The sequence below is a fragment of the Zonotrichia albicollis genome, chromosome 3, assembly GCF_047830755.1.
Source record: "Zonotrichia albicollis isolate bZonAlb1 chromosome 3, bZonAlb1.hap1, whole genome shotgun sequence".
NCBI lineage: Eukaryota > Metazoa > Chordata > Aves > Passeriformes > Passerellidae > Zonotrichia > Zonotrichia albicollis.
Window position 1 is genome coordinate 57,484,412 of NC_133821.1, and position 19,212 is coordinate 57,503,623.

At 36.7% G+C, this 19,212-nt stretch overlaps 1 protein-coding gene across 4 annotated transcripts in view; it reads left to right on the forward strand.

Annotated features, from left to right (window-relative positions):
• Positions 1-2,028: 2,028 nt before the first annotated feature.
• FMN2 (formin 2) overlaps positions 2,029-19,212 on the forward strand; it is a 151,603-nt gene continuing 134,419 nt past the window's right edge. For 2 of the 4 annotated variants that reach the window (XM_074537540.1, XM_074537543.1), the window contains exons 1-2: positions 2,030-3,841; positions 18,915-19,081. In XM_074537540.1, coding sequence (XP_074393641.1) covers positions 2,278-3,841; positions 18,915-19,081 — 1,731 coding nt within the window. In that variant the 5' untranslated portion in view covers positions 2,030-2,277. Of the gene's footprint in view, positions 3,842-18,914; positions 19,082-19,212 lie in introns of all 4 variants that reach the window. The other 2 variants (XM_074537542.1, XM_074537541.1) reach the window with 2 other exon arrangements.

Consider the following 19,212-nt stretch of genomic DNA (forward strand, 5'->3'; position numbering starts at 1 on the left):
GGCTGGAAGATACAAGTACTCCAGTTGTAATCAAGGCTTAAGTTTGTCAGTTCTAGTCAGTTAAAATACCCATCAAGGTATTATTCTACTGCAATGGTTCTCTCAAACAGTGCCTCAATTCTTACTGTGTATCTTCAGCTGGGCAGATATTATTTGTGCTTTCAAAAGCCTTTTGGGAATACATAATAATTATGTAAGAGGTAAAATACTGCAACAAAGTAGAAACTAAGTAGCATAAGAGAAAGCAAAAACAGGAGTGGAGTAAAAAAGCAAAATCGTGTAACATGATCCTGCAGGTTTTGCTATGCTAGTTCTTATTAGTATGTTTACAGAAGTTAAGTGATAAAAGTAGAAAAAAAAATAGATGTTTGACCTCGTTAGATAAGGAAAAATAATTGAAAAAAAAAAAAAACCAAAACAACCAAATCATCCCACTGAGTATGCAAAGTCATCTGATCCACATAAAACACTCAAGTTTTTGTAGACAAGAGGTTTCCTTCACATGCCTGAACCACAGGCCCCTCAGGACAGGGCTTACATCAGAGCAGTAAGTGACCAAGAAGCACAAGGAAGAAATGATGATAGTCCAAATTAATTAATTTGCATGTGTTATTACCAGCGTTATTGTTTCCAAAACAAATAAAAAGCAATGATTTGCTGTTTATATAATGAGAGCCTAGATTTGTAAAGGTATTTAGAAATCTTTGGGGAAAAAAAATTCTGGATATCTTGGAGGAAGTGGGGGCAGGGGGGTATGAGGGGAGGATGCCTGTATTGTTTTTAAAACGTGAATGGTACTCCTTCTTCTTTAATGTCTATTAAGGGAGAGAAAAGAAGTGAAATCTCTGGTAGGAATTACATTAAGAGTTAGATAAACCTGTAGAATGTTTTTCCCTGGAATGAAGTTATTGGTTTGAGCTGATGAAAGGGAAATTGCAATTGAGGAACTTCATAGCCATGAGGAATACATAAAGTCTTTCACAGAAACTGAGTCTAATAGACTGGGCAGTTTAGAGATGGTAAATTGCAAACAGAAAATCTAATTACTACCTGTTTGGTGTTGAACCAAGGTATTGGACAGATGAACTGATCCAACTTGGCAATTTTGCATTCTCAAGTCCTTTGATTCCTATTTATGTTATATTAATTCTAAATTTTGAAAGTGGAAGGAAATGTCTAAAATTTCAGGAAATGTATTTATGAAATATTGAAGCTTATACATCTAAAGCAAAAATGAAGGAGAAGAAGGAACTGATTAAAACTTTTGAAAAAGTTTCCAAAGTAGTTAGGAAGTGTTCCCACCTAAATCAATTATTAAATATGTTGCGTGAAATAGAGGAGTACTTTACTGTATTTTTTTCCTTAGTAGCATTTGAATACTGCTATTTTTCTTTTTTGTTTTATCTTGTTTCATGCCAGATGTTCTTATCAGGGAAAACAATGGTGATGTGTTTTAATATTGATGAGCTGATTCCTCCTGAGAATAACAGTATATCTACCTTCTCAGAATACAAATTGTGGGAGGTTTTTTATAGCATAATTACCACAATGCATTGAATTTCGAGTGCAACTCTTTAAAAATGTGGAAAGAACTTTCTGTTATCTTTATTTTAGCTACTTTAAAAGAATGGCTCTTCTTTTAAAACTCTGTATTGTTTTGTTGGCCTTTAAATAGCGAGCATATAAATCACCAGAGGTACTGTGTAATCTGTCAAAGCAGCATATGCTTAAGCACCTTATGAACTGTTAAATAATCATAATATTTCTCTTTCCAAGTTTGCTTGTTTATTTGTTTGAGCAGTTGCACAGTAATTAAAGTAACTTATTTTTTCTCCTTTTTCCCTTCAGGAGCTTGAAGCACTGAAATCATAAATGATTTGGTGACAAGCTGAGCTTGCAATGCAGGCAATAAAAACCGTGGAAAAAGAAGTGACTTTTATAAAGGAAACCCTTTTCACAGAATCCTTCCAGAAGCACCAAGAGTGCAGCAGAAACCCGGCGAGCAGGCAGCTCCAGGAGCAGCAGCCATTGGAAGGAGCTGTCTGCCGCTCTCAGTGCTGTACTGAGCATGTCCCAGCGGAGCCCAGTGCGAGCAGCACATTATGCAAAAAGGCAGCTCCAGCAGATGGGAGAGAGGCACAGCAAGCATTTGCCTCGTTTGCATCACTGCCGCTTGCAAACAAACCTGGGTCGCTAGAGGGGATCTCGCCAGCAGGCCAAAGGAATGAAACCCGCGAGCATGGCTTGATTGCCAGAGGTGTTGCACTGCGAAAAATCATGGGGAATCAAGATGGGAAGCTAAAGAAAAATGCAGGTGATGTGCAAGAAGGAGGAGAGGATGCCTCTGGGCCCAAGGATACGGACGGCACAAAGAAGGTATCGGGAGGCAGAAGGGGACTGGGGAAGCATGCAAAGGGAAGCGAATCGGGGAAGAAGAAGGGTAAGTCGGACTCCAGGCCCTCTGTGTTTTCAAATCTGAGGATTAGAAAAAATCTGTCCAAGGCTAAAGATGGGAATAGCAGCTCACGGGAGGATGTTTTGGAAAGCCAGGCCCTGCAGCCTGGGGAGCTGGACAGTACTCATTCAATTGTAACCAAAACTCCCGATATAAGCATCTCTGCAGATGAAGGGGGTCTCTCAGACACAGATGTTGAACATTTTGAAATCAGAAATGAAACTGTTCCAGCTGCTGCAGAGACACAGGATGGACAAAGGACCAGCTCTGGCTCTGATACGGATATATACAGTTTCCATTCAGCCGCAGAACAAGAGGATTTGCTTTCTGATATCCAGCAAGCTATTAGACTGCAGCAGCAGCAGCAGCAGGGGGCAATTAACATTGGAACTGAGGACTCTGTCACCAAAACAATGGGCCGACACATGGCTAATTCTCAAGCAACCCCCTTAGATTTTGAACGGTTTTTTTCAGTAACTACCACTGACAAAGAGAGGAGCCCAGATACTGAGGGGGCTTTTCCAGCAGCATCGGAAATTGTGGAAAGCGTTCCCGTCTCCTGTGCAGCTGAACGTGAGCCGAAGGAAGCGGTGAATGGCACAGGCTCTCCTGGTAACGGCTTATTTGAAGCACAGGAACGTCAGCTACTGACTGAGGAGCAGCCCCTTGCTGGAGTGGATGCTGTAGCCAGTGAGCTACAAGATGGTTTGGATAGAACTGCAGTAGAAAACGGGGCTCAGACACACAGCTCCACAGAACCTTTTCCATCTCCAGTGGCAGAGGCTGAGGCTAAAATTGCTGAAGAGCAGGCTGTTGATTTTCAGGGCTCAGTAACAGAGAGTGGTATTTCAGATGCAGGCCATGATCATGCTGCTGAGACTCAGGAAGAGAAACACACTCTGTCAGCCAGTCAAGAGGAGCTGCATAATGGTTTATCCACAGAAATGAAAAATGGCAGTTTGTCCTCTGAAGGAACAGCAGACAGTCCAATGCTTGGTTCCCGATGTTTTAAGCCCTATCTAATTAATCCCTGTTACATCAAAACCACAACTAGGCAACTGAGTTCTCCCAACCATTCACCTTCTCCCTCCCCATCCCAGAGCCCACTCTTCACAAGGAGGCAGGAGTCCTTCCACAAAAAGGAAAAAGTCTCAGTCAGGAAGAAGAGGTCTGCTAGTTTGGCAGGTTTGTTCAGTCGCTCTGCAGACTGGACAGAAGAGGTGTCCAATCACAAAAGTGAGATAACAGAGAAGGTGAGCTCTGCAGACTTTTTGGAGCACAAGGGGTTTAGAGAGAAAATTCAAATGGAAAGAGTGCCTTTGACTCATTCAAGAAAGTCCTCAGGGGTCCAGGCTTCTACAGAGACATTTCCCAATGTCTTTTCAGGTGAGTGATATGTATTAAGACTTGTTTTGGTTTTGTTTTCTCTTCCCACAACAGCTTTGAAAATATTTTTAAAATACTTTAATTCATTGCATGCAGTACCACTTGGCCTTGCAATCCAAGGCCTGATCTTATGAACACAGTCACATTTCATCAGCCTGGCAGTACTGCCAGTAAAGGAAGTGCATAACTCTTTGAAGTTTTTCTTTCTACTTGTCTCCTTTGTCTACATCCTGTAGGAAAAGGCTGAATGCCTTAAATTATTCTTGTTGAAAAATGCGAAAAGCTGCACTGTTGTAGGCAGATCAGCTCTCTGCATAAATAGATCTTTCAAATGCAAAGCTTTCTGTAGCCAGGATCCTGTTTGGGCTTTTCTTGTGCTAGGTGCAGTTCTAGTGTACTATAAACACATGAGAGCTGCACCTGGTGTTAGACTAAGGCAATGAGGAGGATTTGCTTAGTACTAAAAGGAAAAGGCCATGCTAAGCACAGATGGACAGCATTTCAGAAAGGAACCAATTTCCTCTTCGGAAGGGGGAAGGAGGAGAAGAAAAAGAGTGAATGTATTGAAAGGCAGCAAAAACAGGGGAGGAGAAGGGAAACTGGGGGTTGTACAATTTGGTAGCTGTGACTGGCTGCTGCTCAGGCTACATAAGGTGACTCATTCAGTAAACCTTTACCTTGCCTGCTAGGCAGCTTGCATCCTGTCCCTAAGACCTGGGAATAGAAAGTTCACAAATGAAGTAGTGTGAGTAGATGCTTATATTTTCCTTCACTCTGAGGGGTTTTTTTTCCCTTTCTCTTTCCCTCACCTGAAGTCTCTTTCTAAAGGTAATATATTCATAATTAGGAACACTTCCGCCACATAGGAAGTATGTATACAGAGAAAACTCAGCAGCATATTCCACAGATTTTTCACTTGAGGAACCTGTAGAACTAAGAGAACATACCCTAAGAGTATCTGCTATTAGATAAAATCAGATTTTGATTTTAATGAAGTTAGTTCTGGATACATGAACACAGCAACCACACACCAGCACAAGGTCTTTGCAAAAAATTGAATGAGGGGTTTTTTTGTGGTTTTATGAAAAGCAAACAAAAAAGTATGATTTAGGAAGTAAATAACTAAAATTACTTTCTAGATTCAAATCACAATGCTTTCATTTTTTAGTAGTCTTGAACTAAAATCTCCAATTTCAGTATAGAAAATTGGAATCCAATATTTTTAACACAAAAAAATCCAGCCCCTCTGAGACTGGTCCACTGTGAAGTGAGCTGAATATTTTTTTTAATTTGCTTTAAATGCCTTTCACTTGTTTCCTAAACTTAATTTTGGACATGCTACCTAATTTTTTCCTGTTTGAGGTGTTCACTACTTTAATAGCATATAAGAAGCACACTGTTTGTTTTAGCTATCAACATTTGATAGCATACAAAAAACTGAGAAAAATTGTAATTGCTACATCTATAATTAGACTTTATGGTGGTGTTATGATGGAAATAAGTTGTATATGGCAAACTTCAAGAACATGGTAATTCTTTTTAGATATCTGTTTTCTGGGAAATAGACTTTTTCACATTTCCTCACAAGGTGTTGATTTACTTCAAAATTTTTGTTTTGGTTTGGGTTTTTTTCCCACCAATACTTTAGACTGTTATTGTGAAGGGACCAGTGACCAATGCAACAGTAGTTCTATCTCTTATGGAAATTACAGTGACCCTCATTTGCATGTACATACCAGCTGTCTTTACGAGCAGAGGACAATTATATCTTTCAGTTCATGCAGAAAAGCTTAAAGTGAGGGAACTGGAAATGACTCATCTCTGTTTGGCCATTCACAGTTTTCAGAAATGTATTTACAAGCTAAAATTCATTGAGAATTTAAAAATAACAAGTAGTGTACATTAAAAAGGGAAATTAAATTTCACATTACTATTTCCATAAGGTGTAAGAGCAGAAAAGCCTCTTTAAATAAACCATTCCATACAACAATGATTACAGAAATAATTTAATTCTAATTTGATATTACTTGTGAAAAATGTTGTGTTTTACTTGCATGCATGAGGTACATTGATTTGGGAATTAGCATCAGGCTTTTGGAAATAAGATTCTTTACAGTGTGATATTTCTAGCCTAAAAAAACAAAAACAAAGCAAAGCCAATCCAAAACTGCATCTTGCCTACAGCATGAAGTCCCATTTTGCTGTGCAGTGACTGCAGTGTTGCTCTGCATTTCCAGCTGGAATCAAGTAAAATATGCCACAGCACTTTATCATCGATTTCAATGACAGCAGGTCCTATGCAGATGATTGGCCTACTTTTGCACCATGTTGTGGTTTGGCTGAGTGCCATTTGGTTTTCACAGAGAGCCATATGAACTCTTTAAGACGGCTTTAATGTCAAATGTAGATGGAAGTCAAGTACTTGAATGGCAGAGACTTTGCATATTTTAATTTTGATTTATATAGGAAGATAAGTACAGTATTTTGAATTCTATGCATTTTTTAGGAAAATGGTATTGATAAGTTTAATAATTCTATAATTCAGGCATTGGTCTATTTCACATTTTATGTGGATAGCTGTATTTGAATTTGTAGTGACAGTAATTACAAGTTCTAGATTAACCAATGCACAGTGGAGCCATGGTTTTTATATGGTGGTCCCAGGAGAGCAAGAGCTCAGCAAAAGCTGGTTCTCTCACTTTGGTATGTGGCAGTGAATAATTTGCACTAAAGTGAAGTGAGTATCTGGGTGGGAAAATGAAACTGATGTTTCCAAACATTAACATAACTGAAGTGAAAGAGCCAATAGACAGATTTAGAAAAAAGTTTGCATTAATATGAGGTGCAGTGATTGCAGAGGAACTAATAAGGGTGTCTTTTACATGAATTGAATGAGTCCCATCAGCTGCCCCAGAAGGTAATTAAATTTGACCCAGACAAACTCTTGCCCTTCCTAATCACTGTTGGCTGCTTGTAACACACTTGCTGCATGAAGCTCTTTCAAACAGATAATTTATCTTTAAATTTATTCTTCAGAGATTTATATTTTTTTTCTGCCCTATCTGTAAAGGGGAGGCAAAAAACCCTGGTTACCATCAAAAAAAACCTGAAGACAGTGCTGTGCTTGTGTACTCATGTCTGCTGATTTCTGCCACTTTATTTTACTTTTGTACTCTGCTAATGCTGTCTTCCCATTTGCAATTGCAGTGCAGTGTCTGCAGGCATGTACCTAGGTGTAGTACAGATGAGTATGTGAAAACTTGAAAAAGTTGGATGAAAGTTTGTTTCTGAGATGCAAAGTAAATCTTTTTAAATGCCTTTTTTGAGGCTTAAAAAAAAAAAAAAGCTCTCTGATTCATGTGATGCTGCCCACAATATGGATTTGTATCTGTTGGCATCCTGAGCAGACTGTTTATCATGCAGCTGTTATTTAAGATTACTTATGGTTTGCTGTTTCACTGCTGATGTTTGTGAGCAGTGATACAGATGATTCTTTTATCAGATGGGGTGTAGCCTCCTCTAACTGAGGGAGCTGCCCAGCAGCACCCTCCATGTGGTATGTGATCACACGCCACACTAAGTGTTGCTAGCAAGCATCTGAAGGGAAAGATCCTCCTCTTTTTGCCTAGTACACACAAAACTTGGGGTGAGGAGATGACTCCAACACTGCCCTTCAACTGTACTAAAATGTGTTTGAAAATGGGCTGCAGTATGTTATTGAAAGGCTGCTGAGTGCTGATAAGTTACTTTAATGTTACTGAGCCAGCACTGCAATATGGGATTTGGAGCAACATGAGTAATTCCACTGGAATTCAGTGCTACCACAGGCTTGTTTTGATGGGATCTCATGATTAATACTTTGATCTTTATTTGGAACTTCATTGGGAGTAGCAGGTTTTGGTCATGAGATTGAGTGGCTCTATCTGCTGGGCAGACACATTCTGAGCAGCTCCACATTCTGAGGCATCATTGGCAGCCCAACGTGTCTGGAGCAGAACTGTGGGGTCTTGGTTGTCTGATGGTCTTTTTTGGGGTGCAAAGGGGGAAAGGAAAAGGGACAATTTATAGCTGAAGTGTGTGCATCTCTACTGGATTCTGAGACACAGTACCACTAGAATATCCATCACACAAGGCACCTGTCTGGAACTGACCATTCAAGGATGTTGTGTGCTTCAGTGACTTTGTTTCTGTGAAATGAGCAGTGGATTATTTCAGTGGGAATAATTATGTGGAGGTTAAGTTTGATTATATTTCTTGGATCTAATTGTGCTTTATTATTTTTTTAAATATACATGTCTTTTTAATAGCTTGGGACATCATTGGTCTATTAAAAAAAAAAAAAAAAACAACCAAAAAGCAAAAACTGTGTGTAGAACTTATTTGCAGAAAAAAACCCCTAAAAAACCTATTTCTTGAAACAAGTCCTTTTTTTTCACTTGTGCTGTTCTAAGGCAAAAAAACCTTGGATTTCAAACGCAACTCTAGGGATATTTTAAGCTGACTGTATATGAAGGACTAAGTTGTGAATACAGGTGATAAAAAACTACTGAAATACTAATTACTGAGGATATTTTGTTTGTTTAGTGTTTTAATCAAGCTCAGGATATGGCCAAGTGTATTCCTTAAGAACTACCTCTGCCAAAATTTCAGCTTACATAACGAGTAGCGGTGATGAACCCTATATGTGTAGGTGTGGGTGACTGCAGCTCGGGTTATTTTTAGATGCATTTAAAAACATCATTCTGTACCACTTAGCTGGACTGCAAGTTTCCAGAAACTTACTTTTATGCAGGCAGTTGTTCTTTTTTGGGAATGGGGTGAGCTGGTACAAAGGGAACAGGGCAAAAGCAAGCTGTACCAGAAAGGTGATGGACAGATGTTAGGACTTTACATTGTGTCACTTCATTCCTGCCTCTTGATATGATAATAGAAGGCCAGTTGCATTTCATTAAATGCTTTAGAAAAGGCAGCAAAATGGGCTCAGGAGCTACTATCTTCTCTAAGCAACAGCAGCTTCCTGCATTCCTGCAGTTAATGTAAAGAAAATTAGGGACAACAGGGTCGGCTTTTTTACCTTGAATGAAAAAAAACACTGCTCCTCCTTTTATTTCTGTGTTGCTGCTGTCCAAAATTTTTTCTTTACACTGTTGGAAATAGCTAGGCATTCTCACCAGGAAGTGAGTTATGTTTTCTGATACTAAATCTTGTTTTATCCTTAGATAAATACTGACCATGACTTCTTTCATCTGTAGTTGCACAGCAGTATAACTATTAAGTAAGTTAGCAATTTTGCAACAGTAAGAAGCAATGGTTATGAGAGTGTGTGTGTAAACATCACAAGTTGTAAAAGTAAACCTTAATATGTATAAAGCTAAATGTAAACACATAAATATAGAAGAAGTAGATAAATATTGACAATATCATCTTGTTGACATCTTGACATATATAGCTAAGTAGGGGCAGGAAAAAAAATGAGATTTATTGAGACGTTCTTATTTGTCAGTATAAGTATGAATTTTTTGGTGTCAGGATCTATATAAAAGTTATCAGCAATGCCAGAGCTCTGAACCTGATGTGAATTTGAATCAGGAGAAAACAGAGATAACTTTACTGTGGAACTAATTACAGAAGACACCTTTCATTCTAGAGGTCATTTGATGCTGAGAAGATCTGTCTCAGATGTCCCTTGAAGATGCAGAGATAGGATAGGTGTTTCTTTTTCCCTAGTACATACTTTCTTCTTCCTTGCACTGATAAGGAATGAAAATCACTGTAAGAAAGAAATCTATGCTGTAGTATCAGAATAACTGTCTACCTTAACACATCTTAAAAGTCATGGAAGAAAAGGAAGTGTTTATAAAGAAAAAAAAAAAGAAAATGCCTTTATAAAAGAGTTTGTGCATCCAAGTGCTATTTTGTCATGTAATGATTCAAGAAATAATTTAGTCAGAGAAATCATTAAAGGAAATATTTGATTACATCAGTGAAAGAACATAAAGCCCCAGCTATAGCAAGGGACTTGTGTTTCTAGTTTCCTTCAAATGAAGTCTAGAAGAACATGTCTGCACAAATACATTGGTGTACATGTCTAGTTTTTTGTTTTTGTGGAATGTAGTTATAACTTTCTGCTTTTACCCTTTCTTCACCAACTGTTGTTTGTTTATGGATACAAAGAAAAGCTTTTGTACATCTTGATAAATATTAAAAATCTGTTATTAAAGTTGGAGATTAGCAGGCCTTGGGAACACTGGTCATGGAGGAGAAAGAAAGTTAGGCATGCCTGGGAACTAATGAGTAAGTTGAACGAAATGTGTTATTTGTGTCCCACTTTAAAGACCCCCAGTTTGGTTGAGTTCAGTTGTGTCTTGTGAGTTTTGGCTGCTTAAGCACACAAGCTTGAGCTTGAGAATTTACTTCTAAGGTAGAGATAGGCCAGATTGTATTATTTATGGAATAAAGTTTTACAAAATTGGGTTGTAAGGAATAGTCTCCATCAGGTTAGACTGAGAAAAGATGCTGTTAGTAATAGATGCCCAACAAGACATCAGAGGAGCTTCTTACTTTAAAAGAGCTAGACAGAAAGCATTGTGGCTTTCCAGCAGTCTGTGAGAACCTGGCACAGACTACTGCCTTCACATCACAAATCACCACAGAAACAAAAAGGGTAAAGAGACAGAATTAAATACTTGCTGAGAGGAAGCTAAGTACCTGGAAAACACAATATGAGATTTGCCAAAGATGCATATGGTGCCTAAAAGATTTGGTAGATACACATATAGGTTCTCCTTCATGTAAACTTGTATAATTAGCAAAGGTTTATAAATGTACCTCTGTAAGCTGCAATAGTGCTGCATTAGAGCCTGAAGAGAAATCATGTGGAGGGAGACGTGTCATTTAATGTTGGGGCGGGGGGACATGTTGTTGATATTTTTAGAAAGACATCTTGTCCTCCGTGCCACTGCTATAGCATAATTGAGGAATTTTCTGGTATTGAACAATAATTTTGAAGTCTTCAGCTTCTGAAAGTTACTATATGAAAACTTCTGAAAAAGGTGTTCTTACTTTTTTCTATATATGTCACTAAATGACATCCATAAATGATATATAGCAAAAGGTAGGGAATAAAAGAATAGTTTCATATTCTGTCTCAGCTTATCCTGTTATACATATGTCATATGTAAAAAAATTCACTGTGGGGGAAAGGTGTAAAATCTTAGTCACCATGGAAGCAAAATTTCAAAGAGCTTATGTTCAAGTTAGGGAGACAGAATGCTTCACAGACTTGCTAATCTGGAATAATGCTGAAAGCACTGTGACAGTCTATCACAAATATTTTAATATATTTTGAAGCTCTGGTGATGGCAAAGCTATGATATCTGCTTTTTATAAAAAGTAAGATGTTGTTATTGCAAATAATCAGGCCAGTTTTATCTTGTTTTTGACTGCAGCAGCAAGCAAGTCTTTGGAACAAGTCTTGAAGGAGGAAATGATAAGATATAATTAACTGCTGAGTATATGACAAAAGGGTAAAGAAAACCAACAAAATGCAGCATGGTTTTAGCAAAGATCAATAAGACTAAATCGATAACATTTTATTTACAGCTGCTTTCTAGACAACACAAGAGTGGTAAGAAGGCGTTCTTCTGCATTTCCATACATAATGGTAACGCTGCAAATCATTTAGCCAAAGAAGAGAAGTCCTGGTGGTTTTAGATAAGGGACTCTGTCATGTTACTTCACTGCCACCAGAGGAACTTGTCATTTTGGCCTGCTCCCCCCTCGTGTTGTGATTGATGGGCTCAGTCAGGCTGTGGAAAGTATATTACATAATTAACGCAAGAGCAGACCTATGTCCTGACCTTTGTCCTGACCATGGCACTTGTAGGGCTTGATATTTTTACTGCCAAGTAAATTTTCATTCTATTTCTGTCTTTCTATATTATGACACAAATTTCAAAATTAGTTACTGATCTTAGGATTTCATTCATCAGGATGAAGGTCTGCATTAATTAGATTTTCACATGCTTTCTAGCGTGATTTGTGGAAATACAGTATCTGTTTAAGTTATCTTATAATAGACCACTGGGTTATATGCTGAAATTGGTGGTGTTGTCATGTCTCATAGTCAGCACAAATGAACAGGTTGTTTTGAAATACAGCTGCTTGGCTCAGTCAACAACTATAGATCAAGGAGGAGATGCAGGGTTTTTTGAAAACTGTAACATCTTTTCCAGGGTGAATTTTTACTTCCTTAATTCAGTGATCTCTCTTTTTCACCTCTAATTTTGGAGAATCCTTTTTTCAAATTTTTTCAGACTTCTGCTTTTTCCATCAGGGCATTTCTGGAAGAATTTCAGGCCATTTTGCTGAGGATGCTACTTTTGCCTTGCATGCACCTGGGAGCAGTGGCAGGATTCTCTTCCCATGGTAGCTAATGCCCTTGCTTCCAAAAGGGAGCATGCACACTTGTTCCTTAGCTCTCTTTGGGATGTTTCAAGAACTTGAAGCTGTTAGAATTATATGATTCTCTTTGTTTTTCTGTGTAAGATGCTGCTTATTCTTAGCTGAGTTGAAATCTCATAGTTTATACACTTATTAAAGCTGTCTTGCACAATCCAGAATCTGTTTAAGTTTTTAGTGATAAATGTAAGGCTAAAATAAAGGAGAAAAACCTACTTGCTTGAGTTGCACAGGGGTTGATGTACTCTGGTCTTACCCTTAGAGCTAGTGAAGAGTTACATGGAAAATTTTTAATACTAAACAAAGATACTATGAGAGATAGGACATTGTAAAAGGGGTGTGATTAAGATGCCAAGAAATTCAGACAACTTGGCAAAAGTAAAGCATAGTATTTACTGTGACAATTTCAGTACAGGACTGAGAAATGTAAAACTAATTGATAGTGTTATTCTAGTTGTTTGAATAGTCTATGAATCGATCCAATCAATACATTATTCTCTGTAATTTAATAAATAGATATTTCTGACTTTGAAACTGTGTGTAGGCAGCCATAGAAAACTGTGGGAATGAGGGAGATAATATTGATATGTCTTTTTTCTTAATTGTCAGGCTTAGACAGGCTTTCTACTTTGACTTCTGAATTTAAGATGATGTGTGGGTTTAGTTCATACCATCCATGTGAACATAGCCAGGAAATCTGGAGGAGGAACATCAGAGAAGGAAGGACAATCTTCTTTGGTGTTTCCACATATCGTTAACTCGATTAACATTCTAAATACTAAAGCATAATATATAAATATGAAGAAATAGTATTTTATACATAATATTGAAATATGCAGTAGAAATATATAAAGATATCGATGTATATCATCTGTGGGCTTTTCCCCCCTTAGAAACATAGGCTTCTGTACAATCAGTGAAAGAGATCAACTATCACATGGATAATAAGAACAAAAGGAAATATATTTGACAGTATTATAGCAATGTGTGCCCTAACCCTAGACCTTGACCGATTTCATTATATTTCAAGTTTATGCTGCCTAGAAATTATAGACTTAAAATGTATTTTATTTTGTGTTTATTCAAAGCAGAAGGCTTTTTTTTTCCTTTTTGTTATGAAACGATATTGTGCAGAGGCCTCTTGCTTACTAGGTTTTCCATGTTTTATGTAACCAGGCTGTCAGAAATACATCACATGATTTTTGAAAAGTATCTGTCAATAAAAATTCAATCCCTTAAAAAAAATTAAAAAAATAAAAAAAACCCAGAAAACAGAAAACAAAACAGCTAAAGCAGCCTCACAGGATGAGTCATCTAGAACAGTTTACCAATCTAAATCAGAAGAGGATTAGAAACTCTGCAGTGAAAAAGAACAATAAATGAAGTTTCTAATCCTGGAATTTTGGGTGTAATCTCCCAGGTCAGTCTTCAGGCAAATAACAGACAAAATTAAATTGCTTCTTTTGTACTGCAAATGCATATTTAATATGCTGTTATGCTGTACTTGGACTTATCATCTGAAGAAAAGTTGGCAAGAATACCAATTTCTGTTTTCATTCTGCACATTCCCAGGTTCCATGTGCATCTTGGTAAGCCTCTTCTTTCTCGGCAGTCATGTGTTGCATGTTATATTTAGGCTGAGTGGTGTAGGTTAGCTGAAAAACTGGAAATTTGAAAAGATTTTGAAATGAAATAAAAACGTTAAAACATTTTAATACTTTTTTGTCACTGAGAGAACAAATTTATATGTAGAATATTATTATGCTTGAAATATTTGAGACCTGGTAAAGTACACTGAACAGCAAAAGGGTGAAAATGGAGTTTAACTGATCTGCCCTGAAAAATTGTTCATTAAGATTTTGCTGTAGAGTTTGAGTGAATATGATGAATGGGTGAATATGTACGGAAAATTTTAAGAAATTGCATGTAGTTGCAATTGCTATCTCAGCTAAAAATATGAACATCTTTACAATATTTTTGTCTCTCTGATATGTTTGTCCTCTTCTGGCATTCTGGGGCATGTTTGATGCTGCACTGTTCAGGTGCTTTGCCAGATGACTGAGGCCTGAGTTAGCTGCCACCTCTTTTTCTATCTCTTTTTCGATGTATGGCAGCATACATAGAAAAGGAGATAGAAAAAGAATTGGAATGAAGGAATAATTTAGACCAATATTGAACAGCAGATAGCTGAAGTACAGCATTTCCTAATTTTTGAATGCAACTCCTTTTTTTCCCCTCCTATTTTCTCTCTCTCTCTTTAGTTTGGGGTTCACTGTTTGTTGTTAGTCTTTGTTTACAAAACTATTTTCATAACTGAAATCCTTTCTAAATGAGAAACCGTAAGAAGACTACAATTGTCTTTTCACAGTTTTCAAGACTAAAAGAAAATATTGGTAATGGAAATTCACCATTTTGTCTACTACTTCTTCCTTTTCCTTTATTTCTTGTACTGTTTCCCAAAAATAGAGCAAGGCCTATGGCACATTTGGCTTCAAAGCTTATAAAATTGCTTTGCCGAGTGCGCATTTCTGATCTTACTAAAATGGACAAAAGAAGAGTAAACGGGAAAAGGAAGCAAGCAGATTTCAGCATTTAAAGATATGAGTAATATGTACATAGCTAGCCCTTGAGGTGACTGAATAGGGTGTTCAGAACTGGTGCTATACTGAAGCCATTCACTCTGCATTAGGAAGAACAAAAATAGAAAGTCTGTCTGCAGTGTGTGTGTAGGTTAAGATGTACTGATGCAACTGCTGTGTCAATGGTGAACGTGTGGTGTAGTGCTCTGGCTTTTTGGAGAGACAGTCATGGAGACTGGCAGAAGGGGGAGCTTTTGGAATATAACTCATTTTGATCATTAGTCTCAACTGGTGCTCATTGCCAGCTTTGCTTCCGGGCTTTTGCAAATCCAGCGTAAGGAGGAGAGAAGAACATCTTTAAAGATAAATGTGAGGCTATAACAGCAAGATCCTCAGGGAAGCATTATTGCGAGCTCTGCTGCAGCACAGTGCCTCAGTGTGTACGTTTTCAGTATGACTGTGAGTACAACTACTCCAGTTTTCTTCCTATTTCCATTCTTGTCTCTTCCTCCCCTTGACAATTAGGCAAATTCAAAGCTAACAACATTTTTATGGTATTGCTGTTTCTTAAGGGTTTTGTTGCTCCTCTTGTAGCTCTTTGAAAGGCTTGTCTTCTGAGCATATCAAAGATCTATAAGGTGAATTCATTTAGTCAGGATTTGCTTGTATTTCTCTGTGGACAATGCTGACCACTCTTTTACCCACATTTTTCATACAGGGAGACAGTATGAAAGGAAACCATACTGGAACACGTGAATTTTCATTCCGTAGTGAATAGATTACATATCCTACAGAGATGGCTTTCGTGAACAGTGGTATTCAATTCTTGATCAGAGGGATTGGATGAGGACCTGTTGTGTCATAGTGGAGGAGGCAAGGTCAATAGTGCTTCATCTTCATGGGAATGGGAGAAAGAGGCAGGTCATCTAGACGTTGAGAATAAGGAACTTGGAAGCTGAGCCAGAAGATTCTTGCTGAGTCACAATAGCAAATTATAACAAAATATACACAGAAGTCCAGAATACCTGATACTTAATCTCATCTTCTCATTCTTTCAGTTGATTAATTGTGTAATTCTTTGCAACAGAAGAAAAATGAAAGTCTTTTTATCCCTCAAGGGGTATAATAAGTTATTCTAAGCTCCTAAAAAATATCTTCTGATTTTATAGTCATCTTACTTGCTGAAGATTTTTGGCAGGGTGCTCAGAATGCTAATTTGATCTAAAGCTGAAGTTCTTGTCTAATTCTAAATTTAGTATGCTTCCCATGCCTTGCCAAAATAATTAGGGGAAAGGTAAGAATTGGGTTCAATAACTTAGTGACCTTGGATTTCTAGGAAGAAATGTTTTAAATGTGAGCAGTGGCAATTTAACCTCTTAGGGACAAAAGAGATCTGAGACCTTGGGTTTAATTTTTACTGGTTCCATAGCAGGTGAAGGCAGTCCAGAGAAATTTTTTGCCATTCCATTTCAACTCATAGCAGAAATCAGCCCATCATCTAATAATTATAAAATTACAAATAATTTAATTGTTCCAGATTATTTGCAAACATCTTCACCTCCAGAAGTTATTACTTCATGTATTTACCTCATGAATGATTAAGGCGTCTGAGGCCAAAAGCTGTTGCTGGTGCCTTTTATTTATAAACTAACAATGTAAAATTGTAGTTAAAAGTCTTTTAGTTGACTGAAATTTAGCCTGAAATCAGTTTAAATCAAATTTTAATTCTTTTAGGTTAAGAAGTAGTTGGTAATATAATTAAATAATTTTACAATCTTATTTATTCCAAGACTTATTCATGCTCAGGTGGGCAAAATGATATAATTTCTCTTATCATAATCTGAGTTAATTAAATTCATTAATTACTTTTTTTATATGCATATATTTATTTTCTGTTGTTTGAATAATAAATTATTTTAGAAAATAGTTTAAAATTACTATGAATTTAAACTGCAATTGAATAGCAATTAAGTTTCTGAACAATGTATTTGAACCTGAGCAACGCAGTTCAATGTTATAAAAATTAGTAAAAGACTGGGTGAATTAAGGGGAGAAAACTACATATCCTGTTTTGTAATTTATAGATATTTTTCCTGCTAATTAAGTCAAAGCAAAAGGAAGGGGCTATTCTTTTTCTGAATAAGCAGGAGACAACTCTTTAAACATGACAAGATTATTTAAATGTTGAAATGTCCAGGGGAAGGAAAAAAAAGGAAATTTATCAAGTCTGATACTTAGTAGTCATGGATAATATTTCAATATATCACATGGCATGCAGAAATGTGTCATTTTCTTGTATAATTCTTTCTTTCTGGGTGTGAGCAAAGTGATCCTCTGTGGTCAGCAAGAAAGATGCCTTGAACTAATAAATTATTTTAAAGAATTAACAGCTGAACTCTGATAGAGGGATATGTTGATTAAACAGTTTTGTTGGCATTGCATTTTGGGTGGTGCAGCCAAGAAACAGAGGCAATCCAACTGTCAAACGTAACAAAATTTATGTCTTGTAAAAGCTTATCTCATAGCCTATCTCCTGTTTTATTCCCTTGAATGTATTATATTTTGTCTAATAAAGGTCTAGCAAACTTGGACTAATAATCAGATAATTATCAGATCTTCAGATGTGGAGAAGAAAATCTTAGAAACAACTTCCAACATTTTAATGCATTGTTTATTTTAGTGTATTGCCACATTAAATTAAAATTTACGGAGATTTCTAGCCAAATGTGACTTAGAGAATCCTTTTAAAATTGCTTCCAGATGTTTAAAAGAAAAACCTTGTTAGTATGTTCAGAAAGCCTGGGAAACTTTACATTTTTAATAAAGTTAATGTTCAATCAGAAATCTTGCATGCAAAAACCAGTAGAATTGTAATTATCAATATTATTTCTATTATGCTAAATTACACTAAAATGCTTTCTTAACACTGTTTTGGTTTTTGTTTGTTTTTCTTTTTAATAACTTTGGCTTTGAATGAGTGGCTGGAAAAAACAGGCTATAGGAACCTATTTAGGTACAAGCTGTATTCCCAGCTAGTTTAAACTGAAACATGAAATTAGCTTTATTACTCCATTTGTTTTTTCTTTTTCACAAGACCTATATTTCATCTCTTTATCCATATCATCTAAATCTGAACTTTGACATCTTTTTACATCTGACATTTTAGAGTTTAAGCAACTTAATATTCTTACTGTGTAGATTTTACTGCAACCTGCTTATGTAGCTATTTTTTTATAGTCTATTTCTGGCTAAACTCACAAAGCATTGTCATATTTCAAACCACTAAGATTTTCTCCTCTTATATATTATATAACATATGCTTTCCTTTCATTTTCTGGTTGGATAACAAAAGAAAACACTTTGGTAATGAAATCTGGCCCTATAAGAGGAATAAGTATCTTCTTGCTCTTTATAAGCTTCTCTGAATTGCTGCTTGTGACACTGCATTTTAGTTTGAAGCACTCCACCACTCTGGAGCTGTATACAATACAATTTTACACAGAATAGTTATGAGTGTTTTTTGTCATTATTCTTTTATTGAGAGTTTCTCCAAAGAAACAGAGCAAAATTTCTCCAAGACTATTGCAATTTTATGATTCAAAAAACAAGGGCTCATTCCAGGAGCTGACAGCCTAAACTCTGCATTAACTTTGTGTGAACTCTTTGGAAGAAGTTGTTTCATCTCTTGCTAATGTCTTGATTTTCTCTTCAGAAAAATTTTATAGGAAATTGATGCTACTATAACAACTCATGGATTTTTGTTCATACTTTACAGTGCAGTGGTACATATAATGTATACATACTTTTCTTGAAAAATTTCTTGATCCTAATTAATCAGGTTCCAGAGCACTTACAATCATTATGTTGAAATGTTTTATATTAAAGACTTGCTATCAGATACATTTCTTAAGAATATTTTTATTTAATATTTTTTACTTCTAATAATTCAGGTTTTCAATACACATTTTAATGCCTAAATACCCGTGTCCTGCTTGTAACTACAAATTCGTATTGCTCTCTCATCACCTTGGCAGGACGAACTCTGCTGGAAAAGCTCTTCAGCCAGCAGGAAAATGCACCCCAAGAAGAAGCAGAAAAGCTCTGTTCTCGCATTATTGCAATGGGTCTTTTGCTTCCATTCACTGACTGCTTCAGAGAGCCATGTAACCAGAGTGCCAAGCAAAGCACACCCACGTTTGATGTAAGTACTGAAAAAGTTGTCTTTTGTCTCTTTTTTTAAAGCAGGACATGATTTTCTAATATTTTATCCTTCCTGAAAGAATTTGGTTTGTCATTTTAATGAAAATTGCCCTTAGGAGAGCGACCAGCTAT